This window comes from Zosterops lateralis, assembly GCF_965231275.1.
Source record: "Zosterops lateralis genome assembly, chromosome: 3".
Classification (NCBI taxonomy): domain Eukaryota; kingdom Metazoa; phylum Chordata; class Aves; order Passeriformes; family Zosteropidae; genus Zosterops; species Zosterops lateralis.
This window is the reverse complement of record NC_139764.1, coordinates 108,319,827-108,338,220: the sequence shown is the minus strand read 5'-3', so window position 1 is coordinate 108,338,220 and position 18,394 is coordinate 108,319,827. Positions and strand designations below refer to the sequence as shown.

General features: G+C 43.2%; 1 protein-coding gene across 2 annotated transcripts in view; it reads right to left on the bottom strand.

The window, feature by feature from the left end:
• Positions 1-2,120: 2,120 nt before the first annotated feature.
• Positions 2,121-18,394, bottom strand: part of RCAN2 (regulator of calcineurin 2) — an 83,828-nt gene continuing 67,554 nt past the window's right edge. For both annotated transcript variants that reach the window (XM_083858243.1, XM_083858242.1), the window contains 2 exons: positions 16,061-16,232; positions 2,121-8,574 (listed from right to left, as the gene is read on the bottom strand). In XM_083858243.1, coding sequence (XP_083714369.1) covers positions 8,414-8,574; positions 16,061-16,232 — 333 coding nt within the window. In that variant the 3' untranslated portion in view covers positions 2,121-8,413. The remainder of the gene's footprint in view (positions 8,575-16,060; positions 16,233-18,394) is intronic.

Here is an 18,394-nt window from a genome sequence, read left to right as displayed (position 1 = left end):
CGGGGCGGGCCCGGCGGGACGGGGACACGGAATTACGGAATTACGGAGTCGCGGCGTCATTTGGGTCGGGAGCGGGCTCTGAGATCACAGATCCGGCCTGTGACCGGGCACTGCCGCGTCAGCTGAGCCGGCGGCCTCAGTGCCATGGCCAGGCTTTTCTTAAACAAGCCTAGGAACGGTGACTGCACCGCATTCCTCGGCAGCCTATTCCTGTGTCTGATCATCATTTCTGTGAAGAAATTCTTTTAATGTCCGGCCTAAACCTCCCCTGGCTCAGTTTGAGGCCGTGTCCCCTTGTCCTGTCCTTGTTCCCTGGGAGCAGAGCCCGAACCCACCTGAATCCACCCTCCTGTCAGGGAGTTGTGCAGAGCCATGAGGTTCCCCCTGAGCCTCCTTTTCTCCAGGCTGAGCCCCTTTCCCGGCTCCCTCAGCTGCTCCTCCTCAGATTTGTGCTCCAGACCCTTCCCCAGCTCCGTTCCCTTCTCTGGACAAGCTCCAGCCCCTCAATGTCCCTCCTGAGCTGAGGGGCCCAGAACTGGACACAGCCCTGGAGGTGACCTCAGCAGTGCCAGCACAGGGACAGTCACTGCCCTGGCCCTGCTGCCACACCATGGCTGGGACAGCCCAGGTGTCACTGGTCACCTTGGCCCCCTGGGCACAGCTGGATCATGTCCAGCTGCTGTCACCAGCTCCCCCAGGTCACAGGTGAGGTGACCTCGGGTGGTGTTCAGAGCAGGTTCCCCAGTACAGCCCTTGTGCAGGTGTTAAGAAGGGCAGGCTTTAAGGGTGTTCTGCATATCTTAAATTAAATAGAAATTCAATAGATACAGAGCTCAGGCAGGGCTAGCTTGGCTGTGGTCTGACTATAAAAAAAAAAGAGTAAAATTCATTCTCTGGATATCTGGAAGTGCTTCTTCAGTTAGAAATAATAATAATTTTTTTAAACGGTTTTGATTCTGCTGTTTTTCTATCAGACTTTTTTTCTCTTCTTGTGTTCTGAGGCTCTAAATTTTCCATTTGCTTCCCAGCAGATGCTTTTCCCCACTTTTTGGTCTCCAGACCCACAGCTATGCCCTGGAATGAAAATGAATTTATCCTTCCCCATCTCACTAGAATCTAAATTGCTGAACTGGACAAAAATCCAGTGTTTTCTAGTTGAGAATCTGTGCTATGTATGAGTCCAAAGTTCGTGTCCTGTGTATCTACACAAACCACACCCCAGTTCATGGCAGTGTACAAAACCATTATCCTCTTACTGGGGCAAAGGAACAAAGAATCATAGAATTGTCACGGTTGGAAGAGACCTTGAGGATCATCAAGTCCAACCATATGAAATCACAGAACCAAACATGATACTTATTAATCACTTTACAGCTGACACTGCCTATCTGGTGAAAAAAAAAATAAAAAAAATAATAATAATAAAAAATATATATATATATATATATACACACACAAGCACTGTCTATCTAGTGAATATTTATATTTATATATGTGATACCTTTCTCCCCTTCACCCTACCACCAGGGATTATACTAGGGGACAATGATCTTCTAATTATTTTCTTAATGTCTTTTTTCCCCTCCTTCATTACTGGTGTCCTGTTACAGGTGTGAGGCCGAGCTGGTAAAAGCCTGGAGAATCACACTGCTGCCGTGCCTGGTAGAACTTGTGTGGGTGTGCCTGTTCTGCACCTGTAGGACAAAATTCATATCTGATTCCTGGCCATGAACCCCACCAGAAACTTTGGAGAAAGGGAAAAAAGGAAAAAAGATTGTTATAAAACTGCACCTGTGTGTATTGAAATCTCCAGCTGGGTGTCCCTCAACAGCAATGTGCTGTCCCACGCTGTTACTCATTAGCTAGAAAAAACAGTGCTCACATTTACTGTTGGTTCAGGTTTGATTTTGGGCTCTCCTCGGATCCGGAGGTGTTGAGAGCTGCCTCTGCAGTGGCTGGGATCAGTCACTAGAGGGTACAGGCGCACCTGGGTTTAAGGAACTACATGAATAGCTGGAAATGATAATATTTGCCTTGGATGCCAGAAATGGCTCAACTGCTTAACATTGATCTAAAATGAAAGCAAAGCACGGACAAGGAGTTTGCTAATTCCACCAAAATGTTTAATACCATAATAGATTTTCATTGAAGTACAGAGCTAATGTGAATATTTGTACAAAATATGTGGTTAAAAATAGTATTGATTTATAATATATACAGATATGTCACATCCGTGTCAGAAATGCAGACACTCGAATGAAACCATGAGCAATGCTTTTAAATCTACAACAACATACACGAAATATTTCTGCAGCTACCCACAGTAGGACAACTTGCCAAACTGACACTTAAGGATCCACCAGTCCTTACAGATGGCATTTCTGTCAGAAGTTTCTGTACAAGAACTCTGCTCTAAAATGGATTCAAAACATTCACCTTCATTAACCCAACAGTGAAGAGAACACATCTGTGTGACACTAATGTAGACACAACTTTCTCACACTAGATATATGATCAGTTACAATAACTTGTTAAAAGAAGGCTGATTTTCTGGTGAGAATAATAGAGAAGTCTAATCTTTCTTGCTGGATACTCTTAATATTGTGAGGAAGCCCCTGATTCAAATAAACCCGTAAATACAGCTCTCGGGTACACGGACCTGAATCCTGAAGTCTGTTTTAAGCTTCTGAATATCTTCATTTTTCATTAACTTCAAGGCTGCTCACACTTCACCGCTTTCCCAGCCTTACTCCAGCAAGAATCTCTCTAACAAATGTCTCTCTAACAAATTTAAGCTTTGTAGCTGCAGTATCAGGACACAATCCTATGTTAAGATGACTCTTACTGCAGCCCAGAATCTGTGTAGTTACTGAACTGACAGAGGGGGAGAAAGAATTCAGGCTATTTTTTTAAAGCTTTCTGAGCATCTCTGCAGTAGGGGCTTTCAGGGTTCCTGCCCTTCCATCCAGAGTGCTGCTGCTGTTCTGCCTCTAACAGCACTGGCTTCTCTCCCCTCCAAGCCAAAGCAAATATACTCCACACTTCAAATAGACCTGTGGGAAAGCTTTTACAACACTTCCTCCCTTGTCCTTTTACCCCTGAATGCTGCAGTCTACATATATTCAAAAAAAGAGCACAGCTACTGTTATAAAAACATCTCTTTTTAAGAGGAGCCTGGAATATTGAAAGCTGCTGTACTCCCCCAGAAGATGGGTTAAACCAGGAAAAGCAGTGTTTGGGGTTTTTGCTAGTGTAACTCGTTATTCAAGAACATTGCATGATATTAAGTATAAATGAAGGTTTGTCTGGGACTTAAATCCATACCTGGTTTTACTTTTTAATAAACCAGAACTAAAAGTGATTTCTTAAGCAAAAGGGAATCAAGGAAATGCAAAGGTCTTACATTCACACTGGTATGTGAGAGAAAGCCTGAAACAGCAAAAAGTTTAGTGCTGAAGTGTTTGCTACTAAAGAAGGACCAAAAATAAATTCAGTAAATATTCTTTAGAGGATCTGAAAGCGCTGTGACTGTCATCAGTCTGATCCTCTGGGACACACAGCTCTCTGCCATCCACAGCTGAAGCCCTGCAGCTCATTTCCCAGTGCTGTGTCCAGTGCCAAGCACGATGGAAGAGCCACAGCCAGGATATCGCAAACACGGCATTTCAGTGGGGTGGGTGAAGAAACTCACTGTGGTGGGGGAAGCTCTTTTGGTGCTTAAAGTGAAGAATAAACTAGGCCTCCTGCCTTTCAACTGTAAAAGAGGTGAAAATAAGCCCAGAAAAAGTTCACTATTACTAGTTTTTCTAATTAAAATGCAGAGGTTAAGGCCTGTCCTTTCCAAAGGAATTAAAGAGCTCAGAGTTTATTTCTCTACTGAGACTTCTTAAGCGGATCTAATTTTCAGAATCACGAACAATCATACTTTGAGAAATGAATTTTTTTATGCCAGGCACACAGAAAAACAAATCATTTTTTCAAATCCAGATTTGAGCAATTCAGTATCAGAATTTCACAGGACAGTTATCAGCAAACTCATCTCCCAGTTTCCAGTACTCTTTGCAAGACCCAGCACAAACTGATGCAAGAGACAACAATTAGTTTCAATTTTTATAATAATGAATGTTAACAGAACTCTTTCCCCAGCCTGGCTGGCAGCTGGATGCCATGTTCCTTGTCCAAGCACTCATGGCCACAGCATCAGCTATGATTATAAAAGCACAGTGAGAACCACATCAGGGGTTTGGGACGTGCTGAGCTTTTGCTCACCAGGGACTGCACTGCAGCTTTTTTTGTGTACACCGAGCCAAATCCACAGCAAACCAGAGCAAGTTCACATGACTGTGAAACTGCAGCGGCTTAAAATGGAACATGGCATATCCTGCCAACAAGAAGGCTGCTTTCCCCTGAATTTCTACTGAAACAGAGTTTGGTCTATGTCACACGTTTAAGCATTTTCAGTTCTACCAGGGGTATACGCCACACTACTCAGTTTATTGATATAGTTTAACTCTTTAAATGTTGCTTTTCCAAACGCCAGTGCAAGCAGAACACAAAAATACTGTTTGCCATATTTATTATTTTAAACTAAGCTCTGAATTATACAAGTGTAAAAGTGATTAATTAGCCAGTAGCTTTTTAATACTCCTATAAAATATGACTAAATAGAATATTTCAAGTTATGTACAATACAACGGAAACGCTCATGGCATCTGTGACAGTGCTCAGACAAACCACTGGAATCACATCCTGCCAGGAGTTCAGTTCATTCCTCAATACAAACAACAATCTGTATTTTGCTGAAAGGTTTTACAGTGTTGCTGAATGGGAAAGAGGCGGGGGGGGGGGGGGGAGACCAAAATAAAACCAACCCACCCCTATCACCCAATTTAGGATCAAATTAGTCTTACAAAATTTATGCATGGGGAGAATTTTTATAACCTAAAACACTTTACAGTGACTATGGCTGTGGTCTTGCTATGGTAGAGGAATGGATGCTCTTGCCGTATTTTCTTAGCTGAAAACAAAGTTTACTGAAGTGTGTCTGTGTATGTTAGGAAGGGGGGAGTTTGCACACCTTGTCTTAATTATAAAAATCAAGGCCACAGAAATTACTTGTTGTTTGTTCCAAAAGAGCAGATTCAAAAATACTCTTTCTCCATGCACTGGAAATGTTTTCATGCTTTAAACTAGTAGTGAAGAAGTCAATAAAATGTCAGTTTCAGTTCTGAAGAGGTCAGAAAGGACAAGCAGGCAGCAGGCAACAGAAACAGCAGCTGTACTCCCCTGATTTCCTTCTTTTAATTTCCTAAGAGCAGCAGGAGCCATGTCCACCCATCAGAGGCCCCAGGGCATCACCTCCAGCCACTCCCTCCAGCTCCTGCTTTGGGGAGGAAATTAAAAGGATGTGGGCTGTGACACTGTGCCTCAGGAGCCACAGTGTAACACTGAGGCTCCATCTCCAGGGTTCCTGCAGGAGAGAACTCCTGATGCCCTGTGAGAAGTGCAAGTCAGAGTGGCTGACCTCAGAAAAGCTGCAGAAAAGCCAATTCCCACTCAAATGAGTAGGGGCTCTGCCCGTGATTTACTGAATAGGACAATTCCCCTTCCAGGTAGTCAGCATTTTTTGAAAGAAGCATTTTTTCCATGTCAGGCAAGAAACAGCCTTTTAGTAAAACACTAGCTTCTCTCAAGAGTCACAAATGCTGATTCTTTGATGACAGGGACATTATTCAATAATACATTAAACACTTTTTAATGATGATCATTATTTTATCACATAAAGGTGATATATAAGCTGTGACCATAGAGGCTGCTTTGAATTTTCAGGTTTGTAATTGTGTTTCTATTTCAGTGCTTCAAGCAATGAGCAGTGTCCTGCTGCCTTCTGGATAGTACCACACAGCTTTACAAAGCACAGAGTAGTCACTGAACAGGGCCTTGTTTTAAATCTGTTTGAAAATGCATTTTGAGGAAAGAACATTTAAAGTCTGGTGCTTTAACTTGCAGTGTATTTCTGCATCATTTGAGGCCAAAGTACTTAGTTCAGAACCATGTCTCTCCAAAGTTTGAGGACACAGATACAAGGACAAGATTGGCCTCCTACAGTCTTGCCTGTAAAAAAAACCATTAGCAATGATATCTGATCATTTACGTGTTTAAATCTCACTATCCCTGTTTATACTGGGCTAAACTAAACCCCACAGACATCAGTGCTGGGTGTATTGTCAAAAGAGCCAGTGGTGTTACTCCTGGAATATCCTTTGTGGCCTAAGACAGTGTTTTCAACAGGATACATTCCTAGGCCTGTGAGTGACAATTTGTTTCCTTAAACCAGTTCTAAATGTATCACTGGAAAAATAATTGAAGAGGCACCTCTAAGGAGTTACTTTAAGGAAACTTTACACAGATACACAAAGATACTAAAGCCCCATTTTCTGTTCAGTCTCTGCTGTATGTAATGAGCAGTATTCTATCAGTGTAACATGCACACAACGATGCCCATAATGCAGTAACAATTATCACATTATAGAAATGCGATGAGTGCTGAGTAAAGAACTACATCTCACAGGAATACCCGGGGGGGGCTGTGGTGGTTGGAGGCTGAATTTTGTGAGAATGACAAGTTCTCATTCCCAGATGTCCTCACCATGCACGTTGGGAATGCCATCTCCTGTCCTCACTGACAGAGCAACATGCCTGTTGTCCTGGAAGTGCTGCAGAGCCAAGACCCCTTGCAAAGGGGGACTTGACTCTGCTGAAGCTTTGTAGCATCGCTGCTAATTAAGGGTGTGATGGAACCCTCCCTCAGAAACCAGATCATTAGGTTTTATGACAAAAATCTTGACTACAGAACCTAAGCTGACTTTTCAGATCCTAGAATAAGCTTCCAAGATGTATTTACTTATTTTAAGCTGTAAAGGATTTTAAACCATGGAAGCTTGCTGTGCCATTTTATAGTCACTTTGGGGAGTACAGCTGCAGCTAATTAGCTTAAAAATCCCATCATACCTTACACATATGCTCAGTTTCTGCAGTATTAATTTCAGTGGAACTACTCATGTGCATAAATTAAGCGCATGCTTAAATATATGCAAAATCTGAGCTCAAATGTCTAGAAAATATGTTCTCAAAATGACAAGTACGCATTAAAAAAATAAAATTGTCATGGAAGGTCTGCCAGACAAGGAATCCGGGTTCTGTCTGCTGTCAGCCATGATGCAAACACAGAACAGTTCTTGTAACCCAGTATATATTGCAAGTGAAATAAACATGCAGGATGGGGTGAAAAAAGGGGATTCAGTTGCATGCAGTCTAATTTCAAGTGTGTAATTATGGTCCTGTTTTCTTTGGCCTAAAAAAAGAGGAAAAAAAAAGAAAACCCAAACCAACAAAAGAATTTCAAATAACCTCTGCTCACCTCCACAAACCCAAACTGCATACTGCTCAAAAAGGGTTTTGAAGCACAGGACGTGGGAAGGAAAAAGGGCTGAATATTAGAGATGTGCAAGTAATTACTGGCAATTTCAGGGCTATTCACCACACCACTAGGAAAGCATTCAGCCTGTAATGTTACTGGAACGTACAGCTATGACCAAGAACAAGGAATCCCATCTTACATGAACAGTCAGTCAGCTCTTCCTCAGACCCTGAGAGAAGCACCACTCATCCCTTGACAATATAAATTGACAATCCTTAATGATATTCTGGCTCCCTTCTCCCCAGAGAGAAAGACTGATCAGACCCCCCAGCAGCTGCTGCCTCTCCCCTCAGCCCAGAGAGCTCCATCTCACATCCCTGCCACCATTTCAGACCACGATTCTCTAGAGCTGTTGCTGGAAGAGGGCTGTTTTTTCCTGTTTCTGAAAATGTTGCAAAGATAGTATTCCTTACAGAAAATTCCAGGAGGGTAAAAAGGCCAAGCTGCTAGTAGAGTAAAAACAACGCACCTACCCCTCTTAAAAAAATGGGAAAAAGGGAAAAGACTAAGGTCTCTTGGGAAGTGAGGACGGCAGAGAAGAAGGCTACTTGATGAAGGGCAGTAGCAGTCCTGGGAGTTTGAATATCAAGCCTGACATTGGCCTAATTCCCACCTGAATGATCTCTCTGGTAGTGGTGTTTCAGCATGCAAATTATAGCTGTGAAAAGATCCTCAGACTGAAACCCTCCCTTGTTTCCTCAGCTTTGTTTTGTCCTTTCCAGCTATATCTATCAGTTGGTGTGTGATATGGTTACAGGTACAAAGATCTTTTTCCTAGCCCTTTTGTTACAGAGGCTTGGTTACTGTGAAGGGGTTTTAATGATCTTAATGTCCCGTGCTCAGAAGGCAAAGGCTGCCTTTCAACAGAATAAAGCAAACAAAAACCAAGAGCTGTGCTGGAGGAGAGAGAAGTGCTGCTTCTGCTGGAGAGGCTCAGTTAGATACAGGCGGCGGCACACCGGGGCGTCGAGTTTGGATGATTTTTGGCCTTGGAGAATTCTTTGGGTCCTCATCCTCTTCCATGTCGCTGTCACAGACGTGCACCACCACACTGGGAGTGGACTCTGTTCCTGCGTGCAGCTCGTATTTCTCTCCTGGATAAGCAGAGAAAAGCAATCATGTCAAAGGATGGCAATCTGAGTGGCAACACAGCCCGTGGCACTCCTGGACTGCAGAATGCTGCACATCTGGGTAGGGAGCTGAGTGTGTGCTGCTCCTAAACACAGGTGAGCACCAGCACAGCTGGACTCAGTCAGCAGCCACAACACGTCCTAGGGATCCTGTCCTGGGAGGCAGTTTGATCACAGGTCTGTAAGGCATCATAAAATACACACATCCTCGTGTCTGTGATGGGTTTTCTACAAGTATTGGTGGCCAACAGCACTGAAATAAACCCCCAAAGCAGGCAGAGGAGAAAGAACACATAAGTTCACAGTTAAAAAGATGAACTGGAACCCAATCAATCAAACCATTGGTCTGAAGTTATTTCACATCTGTTGGGTTGGGGTTGATCTTTATTTTTGCTGTGGCTTTCCTTCAGTCCCATTTAAAGCCCAGTTGTTGCCCTCAGACAGATTCCAACACTTAATCTAATTTATCCAGAAATAAAAACACCACATATCTCTGCTCCAGCTGGATTTTGAGCTTCAAAGCTCTTTAGCTGGGACTGTAACAAATTTTGTCTCTGCAGATGAGATTACAGAGCAGTCTATAAATGCTCACTAGAGCAGGCTGAATGCCTAAACAGTACATTATATTTTCTAACTATCCATATTCCTTATTTAAATCTCAACACATCTGCTGAGGAAGATGAACATGGCTTTTTTCTTCCCCTCCAGAAAATATTCTGAATTGGAAGGGACCCACAAGGATCAGAGTCCAACTTTTAAGTGAATGGCCTATATGGGCTTGGGTGGCTACCTGCAGAAGTCCACAAGCAAGCAAAGGATTCAGTCCTGAATTCAGCCTGCTGGCACTACATGTATTCTGGATTGTATATGGGATACAAGTAGATATTGGTTAATAAATTGCAAGGAATTAATTTAAGACTTCTCAGAAAAAAACACTGCCTGCAAAATCTTCTGAGATGAAGAAGGCGAGGCCCCAGCAGACCCAGCTGGCCTCTGGTGCAGTGGCTCCTAAGTGCTGTACCATTGGCAGAGCCCAGCAGTGCCAGGTGTTGTACCATGGAAGCAAATGGCAGTCCCTTCCTCAAAGCACTCGTGGCTTGCTTGTGGTACTTAGTGGTACTAATTTGGAGTTTTATTTGCTAGCCACTTTGTGGAAGAGTAATTCATGTAAGGAAGGGGTTGCAGGTTTGGCCCTGGATTAGCACATGCAGTCTGAGACTGTGCTCACATGCTGTTTGTGCTGACAAATTCCTGGTTCAAATAAGCCTGGGTGGCTTGAGACTAGAGGACATGCTGTATTTTTGCCTAAAAACAAGGAGGCAACTAGTGAATTGTAGCTATAAGCCAGGCATCTTGCTGTGAGAAATATTTTACCGCTGTGATACCATTAATGTTGACATTTAACTGCTCTATTTTTGGCAACCTTTCCTCTGAATCCAAATCGAGCAAAGCATTACAGGTCTTGCTGATAGGCTAAAAGACAAAAAAAGAGAAATAGCTTGGTTGTGCTGCATTGAGGAATTATATGGTTTTCCTTTGCCCACTCTCCCTGCGGGCCTCAGCTAATTTCTCATCCCTGGGCTGACGTCAATGCCGGCAGCCGGCACCGAGGGCCGCATTGGTCACTGTCACCGTGGGCAGCTCTGCAGTGCCGCGCGCACGCAGCGCCGGCCTGGCCTCCTACACCAGCACTGCTCAGGAGATCACATTCACTGCCCTCTTAAAAGGTAATAATCCCAGTTCAAATGCCGCGTTCTTTTACTGCTCAGATCCCTCCCAGAAGGACTCTTTCCGCTGGAAAAGAACAGTGAAGAAAGTACAGACGCAAGGAAAAATATTCAGATGCCTCTGGCAGAAGTAACTGCGGCAGCAATTAATGTCACTTTACAAACCAAAATGTGATGCACTCATAAATTAGGTTTTTAAGGCATACAGTTATTTCTGAGCATAAATGAGCTGCAGACTCTGTTCTGTACTCAAATGGCACAAAACCTTTTTTCATGGCTGAGTTAGGAACAGGATGACAATAACTCTGGGACTTTTGTACAGCTGTTATCTTGTTCCGAACATAGTCGCTGCTTGTGGAAGAAACACTAAGGTGATAAGCACAAAATAAAAATCCAATAGATACAGCCAGATTAGCCTTTCCCTTCTGCTGTTTTTCTATATTTTTTTCTTTTCTCTTAAACACCATTTCCAGCATTAAAAAAAAAAAAAAAAAATCAGTGAGCTAAGTCTGCAGCAGTTCAGCTACTGAAGTAATGGTTGAGTCACTGGAATTATGTTTACAAGACATAGGTTGTCCCAAGCTATGAGTAGCAAGTTGAGTTAACATAGGTAAGACTCAACAATTTCTGTAATACCACCCAAGTATTTGTCCAGTGACCTCATTCAGCTGTCTCTGCCATGACCTCCCATGTGTTCTCAGGCCCTACACTGGTCCATGCTCCTGCTGCTCCTGCTTGCCTGGAGAATTCTTACAGGCTAGCTAATCCAAAGGATTCTTAGGGACAAGGGTCTTTCTCCTCCAGCTGTCTTTGGCCTATCTTTATCCTGTAATAATAAATTTAAACCTTCACATAAGCTAAAAGTGGCAACTCACATAAATTTACTCAGAAAATTGTCATAAAATTTACCAAATATACTCTGCCCTTCAGGGAAGAATTCAGCTGTGGTACATCCACTATACAGATTTGTCCAAAAAACTTTCTGATAAGCCCCTAAAAACACCAGTGATGTTCCTCTCTAACCATTTGCTTTGCATAAGAAAAAACAGCAAGAATTTGAAGTTTCCTCCCTTAAAAATGAGCACACAGCTGCTTTTATGCCACTGGGCCCTACCTTTTGTGACCACATGAGCCAGGAGTAAACCCACAGCCTTGGGTGACGCAAGAAAGTTGAGCACAGGAGCAACCTATGATATTTCAGAATTAAAAATAATGGTATAGGATTTTCTATCCCTTTGTGCATCAGTACTGTGACCTTTTATTGATGATGCAGGTCCTGTCTAACAGGGCCCTTTCGTCCAGCAAAGACCATGTTCATATACATAAAGAATAATGAACAAATGCTAATGATAACGTGTAGCTACCTCATCCCTAATTCAGACTCATGAGCAAAGGTTAATGAGTTCAGAGCTGCCCATTCCATGTAAATGTGGCATTAGCATCATGAAAATAACCTTCCACTTACAGTCCCTTTATCCAAGTGCTTTATGAATAACAGGATGCAAATAACAGGAGGTCCTTTGTATGGGTGCATGTTTGTGACAGAAGAGCTGCAGCCCATCCCACAAAATACCTCCATAAAACACCTCTACAGCACAGGTCTGCCATAGCAAAAGGGGAGGAGTTGCTCCTTGGAAGCCCATTACTGACATTGCAGGAGCTAGGCACTCTCCTCTCTCAACCAGAGGAAAAATTTTCTCCATCCAGCAGCTCTCCTATACCCTGCCCCTGGGAAGAGAAGGGAAGGGCAAAAGCAGCCACAGAACAGCAGGGAGAGGAAGGACAGAGATGAAAAGTTTTATCTATCACCATTTGTTTGTCCCTCCATCCCCTTTTAATCCTCCCTGGGAGTCATATGAAGTGTTTAGGATTTCCTTTGAATCACTGATGACAAACACAGCAGTTTGAAAACACCTGGGCACAGAAAATCTGCCTTGTGAGATGGTCTGAAATCCCTGTGTACAGCATTTCCTGGGCAGGGTCCTGTTCTCACATGTTTTCCCTAGGGAAGGGTGACCCAAGGGCAGGGCAGAGCAGGGGCAGGTGCTCGGAATCCTCCTCAAGAAGCCCAGCCTAGAGCATGGCAGGAATAGCTACTTCTGAGACAGAGACAAAAAATGAAGCTCAGACCCAATAGCCAAGTGGCAGAGGCAGCTGCCAGGTCTCCTCCATGTCCCAAAAGCCATCACTGTGGACTCAAGAGCCACCACATGTGACACTTCAGAATGGTGCTTCATAATGTGCAAAATGTATTGTACAAGACCTGGAGTGTAGCCTGAGATGCAAAGCCTACTGGAATGCTGATAAGGGACTGCATAACATGGGGAGGAGTCCAACTGGTGCCAACTTGTCTCTATGGGCTGCTGGAGATAGTGCCTTGCACTGATTTTCCAACAGTACCTGAAGCTGTGGAAGGAAGTGTCCATTGACAGAGGCAAAACTGCACCAGCAAGTGCATGGAGCAAGCAAAGTGCTCAGCACCCTGATCTGTGCTGGGTGTTACTGTACAGTGCAGATCCCATCAGTGCAGCTCTGATCTGTGAATCAAATCCACGGAGAAAAGTAATTTCTCTGGGCAACCACAGTGCAGGCAGCAGGGGCTGAGGCTGGCAAGGGGAAGGCAGGGTGGCACCTGGGATCCTGGGAAAAGGCACTCTGGAGTGCAGAGTAAAAAATGCAGGGGTACAGGGCAATTGTTGTGAAGAAAGAGGCACTGGGGGAAGGAGGGCAGATATAGGCAGCTTGGGAAGTGGATAGGAAGGGACTGCTTTCCAGAAAAGAAAGGGCATATTCTAGTGCCAAGAGGATAGTTTGCAAATCACTGCACTAATAAATGGCAAACAGCTGCCTGTCCTCTCTCTCCCTCCACCTTGCAAATGTTTCTCATATAAAATATATTTGCAAGGTGGGGTGGTTTTTTGGTTGTTTGCCTGTCAGGTCCAGGCTGTATCCTCACTTGGCCTAACCTGGAGCTGCCTTTTACCTATAGGAATTCTTGCAACCTACCATGTTCTGTTCTCTAGTCCAGGCTCTGATGTCCTCACACCTTCATCAGCACATCAAACTACTGGAAGTTGTCTTTGACAGTGGAAGTGTTTTCCATCAAACTGATTAACAATTGCACTCCTTTATTTGCAATATACTGAAAAGATTGTAGGCTGCTGGTCAGCACCAGGCACAGTCACGGTTCCTGGCTCTGACTGATCTACAGCACTCTGTTCATGCCTCATTTAAAACCTAATTTCTGCATCTGCAGAAAGTGAGAATATACATCAATCATCCAGGAACTTAATTAAATATGCCACGATCTTCCCTAAGGAGTAAATGCATCCTCACTGATCTCAATTCCACATGAAGGGACCAAAACCAGCTTCCTTTTGAGCACACAAAGAAATCTGTTCCATTAGATCTCCAAGATGCCAGCCTGTCACTGCTGCAGCTCAAACACCTGTCCCAAAACTGCTGGCACACGGCAAATTTGTTAACTCACTTCCAGCATATTCCTTATGGAATATGGAGCAAATCTCCCAACGTTTTGCACCCAGGGACAGTTTTGGTCTCTAATTTTGTGGCTGTGATGATTATGCCACTGTACTGTGACAGGAGATGACCTGGATTCAGGGAATGGGAAAGGAGTATGGGTTTGTGTCCAAGTGGTACACCTTGCATTCCCAGTGAAGTAGGACAGTAAGACTCATCTTATGCCGAGGGCATACAAAGACACTGTTCACTATTTAGAAGTGCTAATGAGTTTTCCTGGTCCTCAGATGTTTATTTTACCAAATCACTGCATTTAATACAGTAAAAATTCCACACAAGTTAAAGACATGGAAGTCAGATTCTAACATTCTCAGCTCTGTAAACAACTGTGCCAAGTGAGTATTTTTTGACAGTTGATAAGCCATAGTTACATTTTAAATTATGTTTTTGAACGAAAAAAATCTCTTCTCGGAGGCTACCAATGCTGTTTGATGTCCAGCAGTGTTCTACTGCTGCAATACTGAGAAATGAGTGTTAGTGGGATTTGTTTTTCAATGAAATTCTAAACATAGTAAATGCACAACTGAGAACAGCAACACTATTTTAAACCCGCCGCTGCAGTTAACTAAAATTGATCCCTCTAACAAGTGCTAAAAATAGAAAGAAGAGAGCACACAATGGCTTTTCATATTGCTCCCTGCAGGCTCCTTAAATCCGGGTGAATTTGACCTTCACGCAAAGCTGTCCCGGAGTGTGGGACAATGAGTGATATTTCACATTCCACTGCTCCAGAACAGGAATTGATTTATTACCCAGCTAGCTCGGGAATTCGTTTACATGTTTCCATTTATAACACTGCTGCATCAAAGGGGAAAGAAAAAAAAGAAAAAAAAAAAAAAAAAAAAGGAGGTTTTTGGTTTTTCTTTTATTCAGCATTTTAGAAGCAAAGTATCACTCCTGGAAATAATAATATGCAACATCATATGAAGTCTTCCACCTGACTGCCTTTTTCCACGGGGTTTCCTGCTGAAGGGGAACAAACCATAGGAATCTCCTGATATATATTTTCCTCCTGAGAGATTCCATGTGAAAAAGATAGGAGATAATCCAACAAACCTTGTGAATCATGAAACATCTTCCTGCACCCCATGCACTCCAGCTCTGAGTTCCTTTGGTGCAGTTGCACAAAAGCCCCAATGATAAGATGTCTGCAATTGGAAGCTGCTCTCAGGGCGAGCAAGCAGCATTCCCAGTACAGCTGGGGAGAAAACAATTCTCTCATCCCACAAGAATTTCAAAAATAAACTGCTAAATTTTCATGAGCTCACCCCCACAATTGTTATTAGATTGGATCTGAAATGTTTTATTTCAGTATGAAGATAATTTAATAGGCTATTTTTACCTTGTGGCTTATGAATGTAAATTAAATTAATTTGTAAATGATACTGCTTAGACCTGAAACTGGAACCTTTCTCATTTTGAAAATTCTAAACCAGGATGCCTTAACAGTTTTAAAAGAAAACTTTTTGTAAAGATGACTTAATTAAATCAAAAGTAACCCTCTCCTAAGTAAAGTTTTGGTTTCATCAGACGAGCATTTTCCAAGGCAAAGCATTGCTTGAAAATCCCAGCTAGCTTCATCTCCTGCCATTAGCAGAAGATGGAAAGACAGAAGAAAGCCTGGATGCATTATCTGTTGACATTTATTCTGTGCTAACAGAGGTTACAACTTATCCCATTCCTCCTGCATGTTCTTCAGCAGGAAATGAGCATTCCTAACAGAGCAATTCCACTGGGACTGGGGAACAGCAGTTCTGTCTCAAGAAACAGCGTGACAGATTCTCCACTCCAGTGGAGGTGCACTTTCTCAAGTGAGAAATCTGCACCTTGGAATGCAGTACTGAGCAGATGTCATGTACAAAAACTCCTCACATCCATAACCAAACATTTGTCCAGTCCCCACCTAAACCATCAGCTGTCTCATCTAGGCACAAACCCCAGCACAACAAATGGTGTAGGCAAAGCTTTGATCAGCTCTCACAAGCTGCTGATAACACACAATTCTCTGCCTACACATGGCAAAACCCATTCTGAAGGAAAGAACCAGGTGACATCCATCAACTGAAATCCAAATGTTAATGCAACTTTCAGCACTATGCCAACTCCCTCTACAGTTATTATCTACACTGGTATTTCTTATCTGCTTTTCCTGATACATTTTCACACAAGGACCACAAGCTTACCTGGTCCAAGCTTAGAAACTGCATAAAGGAGGTCGTAGTTGATGACAGGTGTTGCATCATCTATTGGTTGCCACCCTACAGGTGGGGAGGCTGGAGGCGAGATGAGAAACTGTTTTGCAGGCTGTGGTGGTGCCAAATGAAGCTTGTCTCCATCTGTCTCAGAGGTCTGAATCTTTAAAGCATAACAAAGACACTGTTTAGTACAGGATAGAATCACAGAATGGTTTAGGTTGGAAGGGACCTTTAAAGGTCATCTCCTCCAACCCTCCTGCCATGCTCAGAGCCCCATCCAGCCTGGCCTTGAATACTTCTAGGGATGGGGCATCCACTGGGCAACCTGTGCCAGTGTTTCACCACTCTTACCATAAAAGATTTGTTCCTCACATCCACCCTAAAACAACCTTCTTTTAGTTTAAAACTTTCCCCTTGTCCTATTGCAACAGACCCTGTAAAAAGGTCCATTCTCATCTTTCTTTTAAGTCCCTTTAAGTACCAAAAAGCCACTGTACGGTTTCCCTGGAGCCTTCTCTTCTCCAAGCTGAACACCCCCAGTTCTCAGCCTGCCTCCACAGCAGAGGGGTTCCAACCCTCTGAGCATCTTTGTGGCTTCCTCTGGCCTCACTCCAACAGGTCCATGCCTTTCCTGAGTTTGGGACCCCAGTGCTGGACACAGGACCCCAGGTGGGATCTCACTGGATCAGTGTCACATCCCTTGGCCTACTGGTCACACTGTGGGTGATGCAGCCCAGGATATTTGGGGTGCCAGGGCACATTGCCAGCTCGTGCCCAGCTTCTCATCCCACAGGACGGCTAAATGGAATGACTGCTCACATCATACCCTTCTCATCTCAAATGCCACCCAGGCAGGGTTTCAGCGTCATTCTCAGAAGAGAAGACCTGGAGATGAATTTCATCTCAGCCTTACAGATGGTGCCTCTGCAGTAAACACGCAGTATGGGACTGTGACATCAGCAAAGCTACAATGTGTGTGCCTCTTGTGTATGTTCTCTCAGGATAAATGCAAAGCTTTGGTAGCCACAGCTGCTAGTTCTGAAATCTTTCAGGCTGTAAAGGTACTTTTTACAACACCTTTTAAAGGTGTGATCTGGTCTAAATGCCCAAATAAAGTGACATTACACAAGTTACTCCTGCACCAAGCCCTTGTTAGTAACTTCAGAAAGGTTTCTACAGATTTTATTTCTTTAGTTGAAGTGAAAAAGGAATCTATGATGTTCCTTAGTCATTTCCAACTGAGTGTCCCTATTTTATTTCCATCTTAAATTACCTACTTTAATTCCTGCTCTTTTCTAGTATGTTAAAGAAGAAGCCTTGACATAAGTGAATTGTAGTGCAGCCATATCTGAGAAAGGTTACAACCAGCTCTAGCACAAGAAGCAATAAACTCTGATTTCCATGACAGCAAACATTCCAGGGTCTTGGGATGGCACCCTGCTGTACCAGAACAGGGCTGGCAAAGATCCAGCCTGAATCTCTCAACTCCATGTTCCCCAGAACTTGTAGGCCTGGAAAAAGGTTATTCAGCCTGGCTGAGGACAGAAACTGCTCCAGACACTGCTGCTGCCACACTGTCATTCCCTCAACACAACTAATAAGCTCTTGTAAGACTATGTGTTGTAGTTTTAGTTTGTGTTTGAGATGTTTTGAAATTTTTTTTCAGGGATTTTTTTTGTAAACAAGAGACATGTTTTTGTAACTGTAAACTTTGTTTACATTCTTTTTTTTAGGAGAGACTTCTTCTTGATGTCCTTCTGGTCTGACCAATGTAATTGAAAGGGTTTATCTTTGTTACACCAATCAAGTTGGTCTCTGTAGAATAGCATAAAAGGAAGACACATCCCAAAAATAAAAAAGTAATTTTCAGCCTTCTGAAGTCAGAGTCTTGTATCATTATAGTGTACAACAGCGTCATCATGTACTGGAGAACATAGTGCAGGTACCAGAATGGCTCTGCAGCTTAGACAGGGAGACTGATCACTATTGTCCACATTTTTTCTTTTTCTTGTTATCCCAAGTATTCAATTAGCCTCCTGAATATACAGTTAGAATGAAACCATTCTCCAATCTGCTTAACTGCAGGTTTTGAAACCTTTCAGAAAAAAATGCAGAGCCAGATTTAGGAGATCAGGGCATAGAAAATGGGATTGAGGCAGATTCTTAACACCTAAATCCAGCTGTAAAATCTTTGAGCTCATCTAACTCATTAAGCACACTGTTTTTTTCACAGCCGTAGCTTCTCATCTTCTTGCGGTTCTGCTCCTGCCTCGGCTCAAAACAGCTCCTGTTCTGAGCAGGATGAAGAGGCTCATAATTTAA